We start from the raw sequence: 16,834 nt of genomic DNA, 5'->3' as shown, positions 1-16,834 counted from the left end.
ACCCTTTTCTCTGGTGTCCTCTGTCTCAGAGTCTTGTATCATTTTTCAACCAGTTGCCTAAGTCTGAAAAGCTCAAAGTCATCTTGGAGTTTTTTTTTACCCCTTAACTCCTACATCTTGTCAGTGGCCAAGTTGTTATCAGTTCTACTTTCTTAAACTCTTTGGCATTTTTAATCTTGGTGAAATTCATCTCCATTTTTCCACATCTTCCCTACCTCTCAGTCTGTCATTGTTTCTCATATGGATTACTACAACAGCCTCTAAACTGGTCTCCTGGCCTCCACTCTTGCCCTCTTCCAACCCAATCTCCACATTGCTACTTGAGTGATCTTTTTTTTTTTTTGAGTGATCTCTTAAAATTAGAAGTGTGATACCATTTCTCTGCTTAAATCCATTGTCTATAGGATTAAATCTAAAAACCTATGAATGGTATATATTACTCTTGGTGATCTGGCCCCTACCTTGGCTAATAATATAGACCCAAGCAGAACAAATGGCTTGTAATTCTGAGAATCTAACATATCCTTAAAAAAAAAAAAAAACACCTCTATATCTTACTCCATGCTGTCCCTTCTGCCTAGAAGGCTCTTAGCAGCACCCCCCTCCACCGCAACCCCATTGTCCTGGACTTTTCTTTCAATACTCAACTGCAGAGATGTCCCTTCTCCTCCCTCCTCCCCTACCCTGAAATCTGGGTTTGGGTGACCTTCTTTATCTTCCTCTGTCTGGGCTACTTCAATAATAGTACTTTTTATCCTGCATTGCTATTATATGTTTACATCTTTGTCTCTCTCCAAGAGGGCAGTATGGTGGAGAAATGTGGACACATTTAAAATTATAATAATGATAATATCACTAATATAATGCTAACAACATTCCAGACCCAGTTAGAGGTGCTTGCTATACATTAACTCTTGTAATTCTTATAACACATGGTGCGGGCAGTTATTACTGAAGTTAAATCAATGGCACTTGGTGATGGATTGAATGTGGGGACAGAGAAGAAGGGAGAGTCTCAGCTGGCTACCAGGTTTCTGACTGGAGCAATTGAAATGGGTCAACTGTGGATGGAAGTGCCATCTACTAACATTAGGAATACAAGAAAAGGAAGAGTTTCAGTCAGGGAGAGGGGGAAGAAACTTCCAGTTTGGGGACAGCTATTCCTTTGCCATTCTTTCATAACCAATATTTCCAGAAGCTTCAGGGATAATGTGAGTAGCACATCTTTCTCTCTAATTGACAGGCATTTGGAAACACCACTGTTCATCTCGAGAAAGCACACTAAGCTTCCAGTATCTCTTTGTTAGCTTGCTGGAAACAGGAGGGCTATGATTTGAAGACCCTGGCCTTTCTCTCAACTTATGTTCTGGTTTAAGGCTCCCAGAAGACAGTGAGGACACTATGACCTTGCATCGTTCAAGCTCCTGTGGTGCTTGTATCTCCTGGCCCTCACAACCCTCCCACAGCAAGTGTGGGCACCCCCCTACAAAATAGGTATAGTGGGCCCTTGGGCTTGTGATCAGTTGTTCTCAAAGTCCCTACCTGAGGTTGCTGCTCGATTAGCCACTGAATGGGTCAACAGAGAACCATCATTTGACCTGAGTTACTCTTTCGAATATGTGATTCTCAACTTGAACAATTAAAAAAAAAAAAAAAAAGACTGCTAGACTTCCAGGGCCCTTTCCAGTTTCATTTCTTATCACCAGATGGCCTCAGGATTTATTTATTACTCCTGTCAACCCTGGCTACTTAGAGGCAGCTACGCTCCTTGGAAACATCTGGGACAAAGGGATGTTCTCTTGGGCTTGTATTAATTATGAATTAGACAGTAAAATAGCTACCCTACTTTTTCTCAGACACTCCCATCTCCTATCCAGGCGCTGTTAACTGTGATGGAATATTTCCCACAGGCTCATGCTGGAGTAACTTCCTAAGATGAAGACATTTGGGTGCATACAGCCAGTCAAGTTGCAAATGCTTTTTGGAGCCATGGCCTACCAGTAGGGGTCGTCTTGACCACAGGACAAGACAACCAAAGCATTCAGAAAGCTTTCCATCAGATTTGCCTGACTGAGGGAATTGGCAGTGAATGCTTTCTCCTGGATGAGGTTTAAAAACATGGGAGTTACTACATAAAAACATGTAGTATCAGAGAAAGATACTACAATCTCCAAAACATTTCCTAACCTCACACCCTAGGGTAGCACATTACTCCCCAGTTCTTCATGGGTTTCCCTTTTCTACTTGCACACAGGCCCCCAAGACTGTCTTTCTTCAACAGAGCCTATTTTATTAACTGAATAAAGGTACAAAGAACTCTGAAGTTAAAATGCATTATAGATGCCAGTGCCTTCTCTCATCACTTGTGTGGGGAAGAATAGCATCAAGAGCAACTGTATCTACATACCCTCTATGCACGTAGGACGCAGGCAGTTTCAGATGAGCCAAAGAGGGGTGTCTTTTTTTAAATATGCCCAGTATATTTATGTTATTTATGTTCAATTTTATTCTTTTTAGATCTATACATTTTAGCATTTTTATTTTCTTGATTTAATCTTGACTGTATTTTTCCCATTTGCATTTAGTCCCCTTATACTCCATACCCCCACCATTTACCACATTGTTGTCCATGCCCATGAGTCCTTTCTCCTTTTTGCTCAATCCCTCCGTGGCTCCCCCCAACTAGCTGTCATCCTGCTCTTCATCTATGAGTCTGTCCCCATCTCCCTCGTTAGTTCAGTTTGCTCATTAGATTCCACATATGAGTGAAATCAAATGGTATTGGTCTTTGTCTGACTGGCTTATTTTGCCTAGCATAATGTTCTCCAGGCCCATCCATACCGTCACAAAGGGCAAAACTTTCTTCTTATTTATGGCTGAGTAATATTCTGTTGTGTAAATGTCCAATAGTTGTTTTATCCACTCATCTGCTGTGGACATGTGGGCTACTTCCATATCTTGGTGACTGTAAATAATGCCGCAATGAACGTAGAGGTGCTTATGTTCTTTCAAATTAGTGTTTTGGGTTCTTTCAGATATATTCCCAGAAGTGGGATCACTGGTTCAAAAAGCAGATCCATTTTTACTTTTTTTCAGGTATCTCCATACTGCTTTCCACAGTGTCTGCACCAATCTGCATTCCCACCAAGAGTGCAAAAGGGTTCCCCTTTCTCCACATCCTCACCATCACTTGTTCTTTGTTGATTTATTGATGATAGCCATTGTGACAGGTGTGAGAAGATATCTCATTGTGTGATTTTTTTTTAGATTTTATTTATTTTTAGAGAGGGGAAAGGAGGGAGAAAGAGGAGAGAAACATCAATGCATGGTTGCCTCTCAAGCACCCCCCACTGGGGACATGGCTGACAACCCAGGCATGTGCCCTGACTGGAAATCGAACCAGTGACCCTTTGGCTCTTAGGCTGGGACTCAATCCACTGAGCCTCACCAGCCAGGGCTCATTGTGTTTTTAATCTGCATTTCTCTGACGATGAGTAATGTTGAGCATCTTTTCATATGTCTATTGGCCATCTGTATGTCCTCTTTGGAGAACTGCCTATTTAGGTCCTTTGCCCATTTTTAACTGTTTTTTTGTTTGTTTGTTTTTTGGTGTTGAGTTTTGTAAGTTCTTTATAAATTTTGAATATTAACCCCTTATCAGATGTATCAGGAAACGTGTTCTTCCATTCAGTGGGTTGTCTTTTTATTTTGTTGATGATTTCCTTTGCTGTGCAAAAACTTTTTTGTAGTACCATTTGTTTATTTTTTCCTTTTGTTTCCCTTGCCTGGGGAGACATATCTGATAAAAAATTTCTGCAGGCAATGTCTGGGATTGCTACCTATGTTTTCTTCTAGGGTTTTTATGGTTTTGGGTCTAACATTTAAGTCTTTGATCCATTTTGAATTTATTCTTGTGTTGATGTAAGAAGGTGGTCTAGTTTCATTATTCTGCATGCATCTGTCCAATTTTCCCAACACTACTTATTGAATAGACTATCTTTAGCCCATTATATGTGCTTGCTTCCCCTGTAAATTATTGACTATAAAGGTATGGATTTGTCTATTCAGTTCCATTGATCTATGTATCTGTTTTTATGCAAGTACCATGCTGTTTTGATTACTATGGCCTTATAGTATAGTTTGACATAGGTAGCATGAGTCCTTCAACTTTGTTCTTCTTCCTCAGGATTGCTGTTGCTATGAGGGCCCTTTTGTGGTTCCATAAAATTTTTGAAATATTTGTTCTAGTCCTGTGAAATATGCCATTGGAATCTTGATAAGAATTGCATTGAATGTATAGATTGCTTTGGGTAGTGTGGACATTTTAATGATGTTAATTCTTCCTACCCATGAACACAGTATATGCTTCCACTTATTTGTATCTTCTTCAATTTATTTCTTCAGTGTCTTATAATTTTTGGAACACAGGTCCTTTACGTCCTTGGTTAGGTTTATTCCTAGGTATTTTATTCTTTTTACAGAAATTGTGAATGGGATTATTTTCTTAATTTCCCTTTCTGTTAGTTCATTTTTGGCATATAAAAATGCAACTGATTTCTAGATATTAATTTTGTATCCTGATACTTTGCTGAATTCATTTATCAGTTCTACAAGTTTTTTGGTGGAATCTTCGGGGTTCTCTATGTACAGTATCATGTCACCTGCAAATAAAGACACTTTTACTTCTTTCTTACCAACTTGGATGCCTTTTATTTCTTCTTCGTGTCTGATTGCTGTGGCTAGGAGTTCCAGTACTATGTAGAATAAGAGAGGTGAAGGTGATATCTCTGTCTTGTTTCCAATATTAAGGGGAATGCTTGTAGTTTTTTCCCATTGAGTATGATGGTGGCAGTGGGTTTGTCATATATGGCCTTTATTATGTGTAGGTATGGTCCCTTTAATCTCACTTTGCTGAGAGTTTTTATCATGAATGGGTGCTGGATTTTATCAAATGCTTTTTCTAAATCTGTTGGTATGATCATGTGCTTTTTATCCTATGTTTTGTTTATTTGGTGAATCACATTTATTCACCAAATAAATGTGATTCACAAATCACATTTATTGATTTGTGAATGTTGTACCAACTTTGCATTCCTGGAATAAATCCCAATCATCATGGTGTAGTTTGTATTTGATGCATTGCTGTATTCAGTTTGCTAATATTTTGTTGAGGATTTTAGCATCTATATTCTTCAGGGATATTGGCCTATAATTTTATTTCTCTGTAGTGTCTTTATATGGTTTTGGAATTAGGATAATGCTGACCTTGTAGAAAGAGTTTGAGAGCCTTCCCTCCACTTGATTTTTATAAAATCGTTTGAGAAGGAGGGGTGTTAGTTCTCCTCCAAATGTTTGGTGAAATTCACCTGTGAAGCCATCTGGTCCAGAGCTTTTGTTTGTTGGGAGTTTTTTGATCACTGCTTCAATTTCACTAAGTATAACCTGTGTATTCAGATTCTCTGATTTTCTTGAGTTAGTTGTAGAAGATTGTATGTTTCTAGGAATTTATCCATTTTGTCCAGGTTGTCCAGTTTGTTGGCATATAGTTGTTCATAATTTTTTTTATAATCTTTTGTATTTCTTTGGTGTCAGTTGTTATTTCTCCTCTTTCATTTCTGATTTTATTTATTTGGGTCCTTTCCCTTTTTTTTCTTGATGAGTCTGGTTAAAGGTTTATCAACCATATTTACTTTTCAAAGAACCAGCTCTTGGATTTATTGATCTTTTGTATCATTTTTTAGACTCTATTTCACTTATTTTTGCTTTGATCTTAATTATTTCCTTCATTCTATTCACATTGGGCTTTGTTTGGTTTTCCTGTTCAAGTTTCTTTAAATGTGAAGTTAGATTGTTCATTTGAGATTTTTCTTGTTTTTTGAGATAGGCTTATCATGCTATGAATTTCCCTCTTAGGATTACTTTCTCAGTGTCCCACCACAGGTTTTGGATTGTTGTGTCCTCATTTTCATTTGTTTCAAGGTATCTTTTGGTTTCTTTCTTGATCTCAATATTGACCCACTCATTGTGTAATAACATGTTATTTAGCTTCCATGTCTTTGCATGTTTTTCAGTGTTCTTCTTGTGATTGATTTCTAGTTTCATAGTGTTGTGGTCACAGAAGGTGCTTGATATGATTTCAATCTTCTTAAATTTATCGAGAGTTGTTTTGTGTCCTAACATGTGGTCTATCCTTGAAAATGCTTCATGTGCACTTGAAAAATATGTGTATTCTGCTGCTTTGAGGTGAAGTGCTCTGAAGATATCAGTTAAGTCCATTTGATCACCGTGAATTTAAGGCTGCTGTCTCCTTGTTGGTTTTTTGTCTGGAAGATCTATCTATTGAAATGAATGGGGTGTTAAAATCCCCAACTATGACTGCATTTCTGTCCATCTTTCCCTTTATGTCCATCAAAATTTACTTTACATATTTAGGTGCTCCGATGTTGGCTGTGTAAATGTTTACTGGGGTTATCTTGCCTGATTGGATTGTTTCCTTTATCATTATGTAGTGTCCTTCTTTGTCTCTTACTATTGCCTTGGTTTCAAAGTCTATTTTGCCAGATATAAGTACTGCTACCCCAGCTTTTTTTCTTTCCATTTGCATGAAATATAAATGTGTTTTTCTATCCCTTTACTTTTAGTCTGTGTGTATCTTTTGATCTGAGATGGGTCTCTTGGAGGCAGCATATATATAGGTCTTGTTTTCTTATCCATTCTGCTACCCTCTGTTTTTTGGTTGGAGCATTTGAGCCATTTATATTTAAGGTGATTATTGATTGATGCATTTAGTGCCATTTTATTGTTAGAGTATTTTCCTCTGTTTTTTTCCTTTCTCCTCTTCTTCTTCTTCTTCTTCTTCTTCTTCTTCTTCTTCTTCTTCTTCTTCTTCTTCTTCTTCTTCTTCTTCTTCTTCTTCTTCTTCTTCTTCTTCTTCTTCTTCTTCTTCTTCTTCTTCTTCTTCTTCTTCTTCTTCTTCTTCTTCTTCTTCTTCTTCTTCTTCTTCTTCTTCTTTTCTTCTTCTTTCTTCTTCTTTCTTCTTCTTTCTTCTTCTTTCTTCGAAGTCCTTTAACATTTGTTGCAGTACTGGTTTGGTGTTAACAAACTCTTTTAACTTTTTCTTGTTTGAGAATTTCCCTATTTCTCCTTTGATTTTAAATGATAGCCTTGCTGGGTAAAGTAACCTTGGTTGTAGGTCCTTGCTTTTTATCACCTTGAATATTTCACGCCACTCTCTTTTGGCCTGAAATGTTTCTGTTGAGAAATCAGATGACAGTCTAATTGGTGCTCCCTTGTATGTAACTACCTGCTTTTCTCTTGTGGCTTTTAGGATTCTCTCCTTGTCTTTAAGGCTTGTGATTTTGATTATGATGTGTCTCTGTGTAGGCCTGTTTGGGTCCAACTTATTTGGGACTCTCTGAGCTTCCTGGACTTGTGTGTCTTTTTCCTTTACCAGATTAGGTAAGTTTTCAGTCATTATTTCTTCAAATAGGTTCTTCATCCTTTGCCTACTGTTTTCTCCTTCTGGTATTCCCATGATGCTGATATTGTTACACTTCATGTTGTCCAAAATGTTTCTTATGCTCTCCTCATTTTTCAAAATTCACTTTTTTTTTTTTTGGCTGCTCTGCCTGGGTGTTTTTTTCTACCTTATCTTCCAAGTCACTAATGTGATCCCCTGCTTCATCTAACATACTGTTTATTCCTTCCAGTGTGTTATTTATTTCCAATATTGCATTCTTTATTTCTGACTGGTTCTTTTTTATGGTTTCTATGTTTTTTTTCTTTCCCATGCTGTTGAGTATCCTTGTAGTCATTACTCTAAACTCTCTATCTGATAAATTGCTTGCCTCCATTTTATGTAGGTGTTCTTCTGGATAATTCTCTTGCTCTTTCATTTGGGGTCTGTTTCTTTTTCTTCCCATTTAGGCTGCTTGTTTGTATTTTCCACCTTAGTTGTTAAGCTCATCAGTGATATAGCCTCAAGCTGTAATCAGCAGCCAGGTTTAAGCACTACTGGGTGGAGCAGAGTAATTCCTGTGGGCAGGGCTGTTGCTTCCCCTGAGGCTGATGTCACTTGAAGGGGTGTGCTCTGCCTGAGAAAGATGACTCCTGCACCATGGGGAATGACTCAACACATGGATCCCAGCAGCTGTTCCTTCAGTTCTTTCCCCAGAGCCACCAACCCTAGACTCCTTTTAAGCATCTCTAGTCCATCCTGCCCTCCCTCTGCCAGAGCCCAGGGTAAGTGGCTGCCAACAAAATTTTGTGCATTGGCTCTTTAAGAGGCTCTGTGTACCTCTGCATCTTTCTTCCTGGCTTACAGAAACGCTGCTGCTTTTCACAGCTGGATGTTATTTGAGTTCCTTTCTGGCTCTTGTGGTGTATGCTGGGGAGCCCAGCTTGGCATTTAGACCCCACATTTCTCAGGCAGAATCCCCCACCTGCTGAAATTTCCTTCTGGAATTTCAGCAGCCTTCCACAGGAGCCCCGTCAGCCCTCTTGTGCTTCCTCCACAATCCCTACCAGTCTCTTGGGGTGAAGTGGTTTCTCCTGTCTGTCCATAGTTATAAGGCTTCTCTCCAGCTAGTGTTCAGTTGCTTACTCAAGATGATTTATTTACAATATAGTTGTAATTCCAGATTGGTCCTTGGAGGAGGTTAGTGTAGCTTCCACTTACTCCTCTACCATCTTGGATCTCTTATTAGGGTGTTCTTATCATTCCATTTTGTCTGTTGTAGTCTCTTGAGGTTTTTCCTTTCATACCCTTCTTGGTACTTTCCCTCATAAGTGCCCAAGGCCTTTATTTCATCACATCTTACTTTGAATCTATCTTATCTGGACTCCAAAATGCATGTCCCCCCTCTTTCCTCTACCCCAAACCAGGGCTTCTTTCTCTGCAGCGCATAAGTAACAGATATGGAACACCATGTCTGGCTGATAAATGAAAGCATATTCAAATAAGACTGCCTAAATTTTAATCTTTCCCCTTTCAAGAGAAGTTTTATGTTCAAAGATGATTTTTTTTTTTTTTTTTTTTTTTTTTTTTGCAAAGGCAATGGATAAATTGTGAAGCACTTTGGACTGACCCACTGAAGCTACCCAGGGCATGTTGGTTATATTTTGAGGAAGAGGGTCCTTCCTTATCCTTTTAAATTAAATCTTTTACTTACCTGATTGCAAACCCTGTGACACTGGGTTTACTTTTTTTTTCTATTCTAATTTTTAAAATCTCCACTTTACCTTATTCTGGAAAGTGGCAGTAATTTGTAGGAACGCTTCTCATTTCCTCATTGCAGCCACTCTGCAACTTTAAGACAGATAGATCAGACACTACTTTGTCAAACTGATTACTTCTAGGATTAGCCTTAGTCCCAGTCATTTCCCTAACATAATAATGGGCATGTTAGAGAATGGCTCAGCTAAGGCCTGGCCAATACCCAGAATCCTATTTTAGGTTTCAAGTGTCTCCAGTGTTGGGCCTTAATTATGATCATTATGGAAGGGTGAGGCCAAGAATTTTTAGTTGCAGGAACTACAGTAGTCTGCTTTTAGCTTCCCTCTACAAGATCCTCTAATGTTAAGCAATCAGTATGGCTCTGATTACTTCATAATAGAGCTGATACTTTCAAAGCAGAGCTCAGAATTATTTTTAACAATATAAAATCATTTCCTGGGAGGAGTCATGCCAGAAACAGCCTTACATATTTAATGATATTATAATATATCATAATATGTTACAAATCCTCATGAAGCCAAGTGTCTTTTGCAAGTTTAAATTTAATAAGTGTTTTATAGCCTACCCATTTGAAATGACATTTTGACCTCTACCATGAAATGTTAAATAAATCCAGGTCCTGAAGCTCTTTGGACTGTCAGACTGAGAGAAGGTAGGACTGAGTGCTCACCACCCACAACTCCTTTGAGGTAGGGAAGTAGCAAAGGTACACATTATTTCCTCAGTGTTAGAAATTTATTTCTTTAAGTCAATGGTTCTCACTGTGGCTGCACACTGGAATTACCTGAACATCTTTCAAAATGATTGATGCCAGAGTGCCACCTCCAGAGATTCTGATGGTCTGATAGTAGGGCCACAACAAAGATATTTTAAGTAGCTTCACATGTGCTTATAAAATGCAGCCAGAGCCAAGAATTACTGCTTTAAGTTAATAAAAATGCAAATGAATTTTCCTTACATTAAGCTATTAGTCATTTTTGTCTTATGACTTTGTTTAATCAGCTTGGTTTCTTTGTAACAGTATGGATCAACCCACATAGGGAATGAAAATTTTAAGATTGGAGGGTAAGCCAGAGAAGAAGGTATGTGGTTATGGAAAAAAGAGAGATTCTGAGTAAAGAGGACAGCAATAGGAAATGAAGTAGGTACTCAGAAAGGGAGATAAAAGGTAGTAAAGACAAACCTGTGCACTCTAGGACTTTGGGTTTGGTTTCTGAAAAAACACAGGCAGACTCAGACAAGGCATTCTGGGACCTCAGCAACATGAGTCAGAATGTGGGCAGTTGGGTTGGGGGAAGGACAGTCAAGGAAAGTGAGCCATAGGTTAGGCTGTGCACTGAGTGTAACTTCTGGTATGTCAGTGTGCAAGCGTCCAAAAAGGTGAGTGGTATTCACTTACACTTGATACAGCCAGTTGTTGGTATCTGAGGGCATGCCAAGTGGTAGGTGGAATGTGACAGTAGTAGCTGTGGAAGGGGAATGAGTCTTAAAGTAAGATTGACCTGTTGTTCACTTTATCATCCATTGAGAGCAGTGTCCCAGATACTGGGAGCATGAGAAGTAGGATCCAGAGTATAAACATATATAGGCAAAGTCTTAGGACTTTAGCTAAGTGGCCTGTGATTCAAGGCACATCTGCAGCTCCATCAGAAAATGGGAGATCTGGTGAAAAACTGAGTCAGAAGCCAATGAATATGGATCAAGCTGACAGAGCAGTGAGGAAAGTTACAACACACCAGGCACAGCACAAACCATATCAAATCTCTAGCTGAGTTTTTAGCCCCTCTCAACTGGTAAGATTGACACTGCTAAAGTATTCCTAGCTATTACCTATCATGACTGAAAAAGGCTCTAAACTTTTTGTGTGAAAGCTGAGAATAGATGGGGAAGGTAGGTCTTTCCTATTCTTCTGGATATGAGGCTACTTCTTAACACTGCAGACTCCCAAGTGAACCTTCAGAGAGAAGGACCTTTTGTGATATAAAAAATACAGTGAAAAGGAATTCTTTGCTTTGGAGAGAACTGGCACTATTTGGAAGTAATAGAAATGGTTGGAAGATTGCTTTTTTTCTGATTTGCTCACAATAACAGCAATTACAGCTTCATGTGGTGATAGTTGTAATAGATAGTGATGGGAGGAAAGGGAGAGAAAAGCTAGCCTACTATTGGCTGGCAAGCTATTTCTCTTGTAAATTTATGTTTCCAATTAGGAAATAACACCTTACAGGAGTTAGAAGGACTGAACTTTCTCAGTCTCAGGTCTAAATTGTGCTTACACAATACCGAGATGATGAAATTTCATAGTAAATGTGATAACAATAACAATAATAATAGTTGTGGATTCTTGGGAGAGGAAACAACAGGGATGTTATTAGATGATACTATAGAGACAATGAAAGCAGCCATAATGCCAACTTGCATGTAAACAGCTCTTTAATACTCAGGATTATCCAGGAGATAGTTATTTTCTTTCAAATTTTACAACACTTGTGAGTCTCACAAAACAAGTAGGTAAGTGTAGGTATTATTAACACCAAAGAATGGGGTAAATGAAGATATCTCAAAGAAGTGGGGATTTAGCCTCTCCCAGCTTGTCAGCTCATTTCCTTTAAACTTCAGGGCAATTACCAATTATATTTTTTTCTGACAAAGTCAAATCAGAGAGATATAATCAAACACAAAGACCTCAATTTACAGTCAGGGCTTCTGTGTGTGGTTATGTAGGTTGTGCCCTACACAAGGGAATCTAACTGAGTGGGCATGAGGGCCAAAATCCGGTTCACTCTCTGCTTCTTTAACCATGAGCCCTGATTGAGGTTTTGATCCAATGGGACAAAAGAGCATCCATTCACCAGGCAGCACCTGTGGGATTGCAATTACTCTGAATAGGTTCTTTTGCTAATTCTCACAAAGGCTAGCAGGAGGCCCCACTAAAAAAGCTCTTTAGAAAACTTTTCAAATGGCTATTTCAAGCCCTCCTCCCTCCTCCTCAACTCTTTGCCTATCAATGCTTGGCTGATTGTGAACGCCTTTCAATTTGGGCTTACCAGGTTGTTGAACCATTTGGGGAAGTCCTTTAAATCCTTGTAAATGGAGAATTCTTCATGACAATGTGATGCTCAGTAAATAGGACACAATCAGAATGACCTTGTTTTGTTTTTCCAAAAATTAGATACCATATTACTATTTTATTGTTAGGAACCTGGCTAGCCTCTTCCCATCTATTGAAGATTACTGGGCATAAGAAATAATAACAACAGCAATGATAATAGATAATATTTATTGAGAGTTTATAATGTGCTAGTCATTTTGCAAGGGTTTTGTATGGACAATCTCGTTCAAGTCTTGCAACAACCTTATAAAGTAAGACCAGTAATAGTTTAATGCACTTTATAGAAGAGACTTCTGAGGCTAAAAGAGGTTAAATAACTTGCCCAATGTCACACATCTAGTGAATAGGAAAGCCAGGATATATATTCAGGTTGGTATAAAGCAGTGACTCTCAAACCTAGGTCTGTTCCAAAATCCCTTGCAGGGCATGGTAAAACACAAATTGCTGGGTCTTTCCTCCAAAGTTTCTGATTCACCAGGGCTGAGGAAGGGCCCCTGAATCTGCATTTTTAAACAGTTCACAATGGTGCTGACATTGCTGGCTCAGGGTCCACGCTTTGAGAACCACTGGTCTAATGAAAGACATGCTCTACTGCCTCCTGTCCACTTGAGGTATGACCCTAAAGAATACTCATTTTAGATCTTGTGCTCTGTGTGTGGTGTATAATTCAGCCCTTCCATTTTCTTTTTTAACTTTTGGTTTCACTAATGAAATTCTTTTAAGTGCCTCAGGGTACCAGGCCCTGTTTTCCTAACAGTAATTAACAATAAGGATACTGATAAAGCTATGGCCAAGAGCCATAGTGCTGATAGGGAAATTGGTATAGGATTTGGCATAGACAAATGTAGGTGAATATAAGTGGTAAAAGAAAAACTTGCTCTCATAAATGGGTCCACTATAAAAAATGATAAATATTAAAGACCCAAAAGAAGAGGTAAGCTCTAAACATCTAGGTTTCCTGCATGTAAGAGGACTTATCTGTATAGCAGTTTAGTAAAGTTGAAGAAAACATGTTGCAAGGTGTGGAGAAATATTAAAAACTTATCTCAAGCTGAACAGCAATAAAGATACTTGCCCTACCAGTTGTATTGGGTGTGAGAAAAATGACCTGTTGCACATGGAATGGCCATTGACTATAATATGTGTCTGACATCATGCTGAGGTACTTGGACTGGTCCACATTTGTGGCAGCTAAGTAAGTGGTGGTCCCAAGTGAAAATGTGTGAGGTTTCCTCAGCCAATAGAAATAGCCACACATTGCCTAGTGCAGTGTTTTTAAAGTATGCTTTGAGAGCCTCTTATATTGAATCACACTGTAGGGGTGAGGGACGGCTTGGAAGCATGCAGATTCTAGACCTTCCTACCCTATTTTTAAGTATACATTTTATAGACTGGTTAGGGGAAAACTGAGAGGAAGAGGGTATGAGTGTATTTATTTCACAGTATGGCCAGATGGGGTAAATCCTGAAGAAATGTGAGAGTTGGGATAAATCACACTGCACACCCCCCCTCCTCTGCTGACCTGACTACTGTGCTGTCTCTCTTAATATTTGTTAAAATAAAATAGGTTAAAATAGATGTTAGTGGTAGGAAAATGGTTAAAATGAAGAGCAAAGACAATAGAATGGAGGTTACTGTGAGTTCAGAGCAATATTGTATGCTCACAATGTGTATATGACTCTTAAGAGTTTTTTCAGCAAGAGCTAGTGGAATCATTTCTACCAACAAAGTGTGAGACTGGGCACAGTCTCTTCCACCAAACCAGTAATACGTGAGAAATAAAAAAAAGTGACCTTTGCTCTCTGAGAAACATGGTTCCTCTACTGCAAGGAAATATTAGACAGAGTATTTCAATATAGAGAGAGAAGTAGGAGTTGAGTGACTTGGTGTTTGGATTTTCCTAGAGTTTCATGGCATTTCCTGCTACAAGTGTTGAGGATGAAAGAGAGAGCCCTGGACAGCCTGCCATAGAGGGTACCACAGTATAAAGACATAGAGCTGCTAGACAGCTCGAGCAGGGCTCAGGTAACTCACAGAAGTACAAATATTACATCCTGCTGACATGGGATCTCAGGAGAATGTATCTCCTGGTCTTTGTTTTGGTCATGGAAGAGCCTGAATGGTAATAATCAGAATGGAAACTTATGAATAGGTATTATTCAATGATCACCTGCTGACCCAGGCCTTCCCTAGGATTTAAGGTTTCTGTCCACTAATCCTTTCCTGACAAGTTGCAGGCAATATCCCATTTTAATGAATGTAATTTTGAGGCAATAAAGCTGTTTAGTAAAATCATCATGCAGACCAGATGTGTCTACAAATCCCTGTTCATGAAGCAATCTATTAAATTAAGATGTGGCTGTTTGAATTCAGTATTTATGCTTTCTACTTTAATTATGTTCAATAGCAGGGTCTTGTCATGAAAAATATAGAGGAGCCTGTGATCATTCCATCTCAAAGCTTCTATTTCTTCATCTATGAAGTAATGGGAGTGGGAGACGAGCTAGATGGTCTCTAGGGGTATTTCCAATTATAAAACTTCTGACTTTTTGTCTGAAATGTCCTTAGTGTGGGCCAATGAAAGGAACATTATAAGGAGAGATTAAGACTGGGAGTAAAGTCTTGAGCATATTTAATGATAATAAGCATTAAAAACAGTCATGGTAGTATCTACCTACCCAGCAAATGTTACTTCAAATTGTTGCTCCACACTTACAATTCAAATATGCCCATGTCTTTTAAGGTACCATTAAAACATACCCAAGTATACAACCTCTCTTTCTGAAATTTTCAAACATTCATTTAAACAATATTTATCTAATGCATAATATGTATCAGGATAGATAACATACAGTCCCAGGAGCTCACAGTTTCATAGTGGAGGCTAACATAAATAAATAGGGGAAATACATATTGTACATGCCATGATAGATGTCAGTTCAGAGTACAATGGGGCTCTAAATCAGTGCCACAAGTCGGTGCCCTGGAAAAGATGTCTGCCAAACATATTTTGTGCAAGAAGCTTACTGGGGGAATGCTTTTAAGGACATCACCTGTGAGGGAGAGAAGTCAGTAAAATTGGGCAGAAAAAAAAAATGGAATGGTCATACAGCAATGAACCCTGCTGCAACAAAGGATTTAGCCAGTCCTGACGGGAGCTCTCAAGCTGGGATGGTCCTTTAGAGTTATCTACAATTTAGGTAAGGATTCTCAGCCTTTATATCTCCATGTTGACTAGTCATTTGGTATAGGCAGAGGCAGAGAAAGGTAAGCAATGTGATAATTTTTTAACAGTCAACTTTTTGGTGGTGGGGGGACGAAGCCCTGATTTGTAGCATTTGCTCATTTTAATGGTGTAATCACTGCCACCATGACCAATTTTATGTTACAAATATGACATTAACTAGCTCACAAAATCCCTGAAGATTTAACCATAAGCTCTTGTGAGCCAGCACCAGCTGACTTCAGTACACTAATGATGGGATGTGACCTCAGGAAATGTGGCTTTCCTCAGCTAAGGGCATTCCCAGAGAGGCATCAGCTATCATCTCCTACCATCCCCAGCAGTTAGGAGAATGAGTGCTTCAATTCTGAAGGGTACATCTGTGTGGCACACCACAGCATCCAGTATAAGTAATATATGGTGACAGTATTTGAAGTATTTCAACCAACACAAAGCACCTAGTTCTATTTAAAATATACCACATAGTGAAATGATTTTAATATTTCTTTAAGTAAATTAAGTGGGATTCTATCTTTATTGGGTAACGTTGGTTGAGTCATCTAATCTCTGCTTTTATAGAAGAAAGATGCCAATACTGACATATTTTCCAAGGATACTGTTGGACAAACTGGCCAACTAACTGAAACACTTGACTTAATTTTTCCCTGTTACTGGACTGACTTGACCAAATTGACTCATGTTCAATAGTGTAGATAAATGTAGGGAGTTGGAGAACTTTGGTTCTAGTTTCTTTTCCTAAATCTGACCCTTGCCTTGTCAAACCTCTTTGGCACTCTATTTTCTCATTATACAATATGCGATTATGCACAAGGGAGGCTGAATCTCCTGTGTGGCTCATAAACTAGCTCCAAAGATATCACTAGAGTATTTGAAGAAAGGTTTAAGCATCACAATACATTTAGAACCTTGTAGGGTAATTATATTGAAGGAGCTAGTGGTCATTTGGACACTCAAGATATAGGGTGTGTGTATGTATATGTGGTATGTTTAAATCCATTTCATAACTCATTCCTTAAAAAGTGAAGGGTACAAGCTTTAGCTCAAAGTGGACATTTTCTGGGGGTATTTAACAAGTGCAAAGAAAGTTTTTGAAAATTTATGAAGCAATATGTAAATGCCAAAGACCAGTCATTCAACTTACTTAAGCGTAGTCACTTCCTGAGATGAAAGGTTCCCATTTAAGCATGTATAATTAATATTTGTCAATGGCAATAGGACCTTTTCCATTCTTCAAGGACCTTAG

The 16,834-nt window shown here is 38.6% G+C and overlaps 1 protein-coding gene across 1 annotated transcript in view; it reads left to right on the top strand.

Annotated features, from left to right (window-relative positions):
- The first annotated feature begins 1,328 nt into the window (after nt 1–1,328).
- GUCY2F (guanylate cyclase 2F, retinal) overlaps nt 1,329–16,834 on the top strand; it is a 114,269-nt gene continuing 98,763 nt past the window's right edge. Inside the window, 3 exon segments of the mRNA XM_071220258.1 lie at nt 1,329–1,721; nt 1,723–1,831; nt 1,834–2,085. Of these exon segments, the coding sequence (XP_071076359.1) occupies nt 1,329–1,721; nt 1,723–1,831; nt 1,834–2,085 (754 nt within the window).

The sequence above is a fragment of the Desmodus rotundus genome, chromosome X (genome assembly GCF_022682495.2).
Source record: "Desmodus rotundus isolate HL8 chromosome X, HLdesRot8A.1, whole genome shotgun sequence".
In the NCBI taxonomy this organism is placed as follows: Eukaryota; Metazoa; Chordata; class Mammalia; order Chiroptera; family Phyllostomidae; genus Desmodus; species Desmodus rotundus.
Note: the sequence above shows the minus strand (reverse complement) of the source record. Positions and strands in the feature narration are given on the sequence as shown.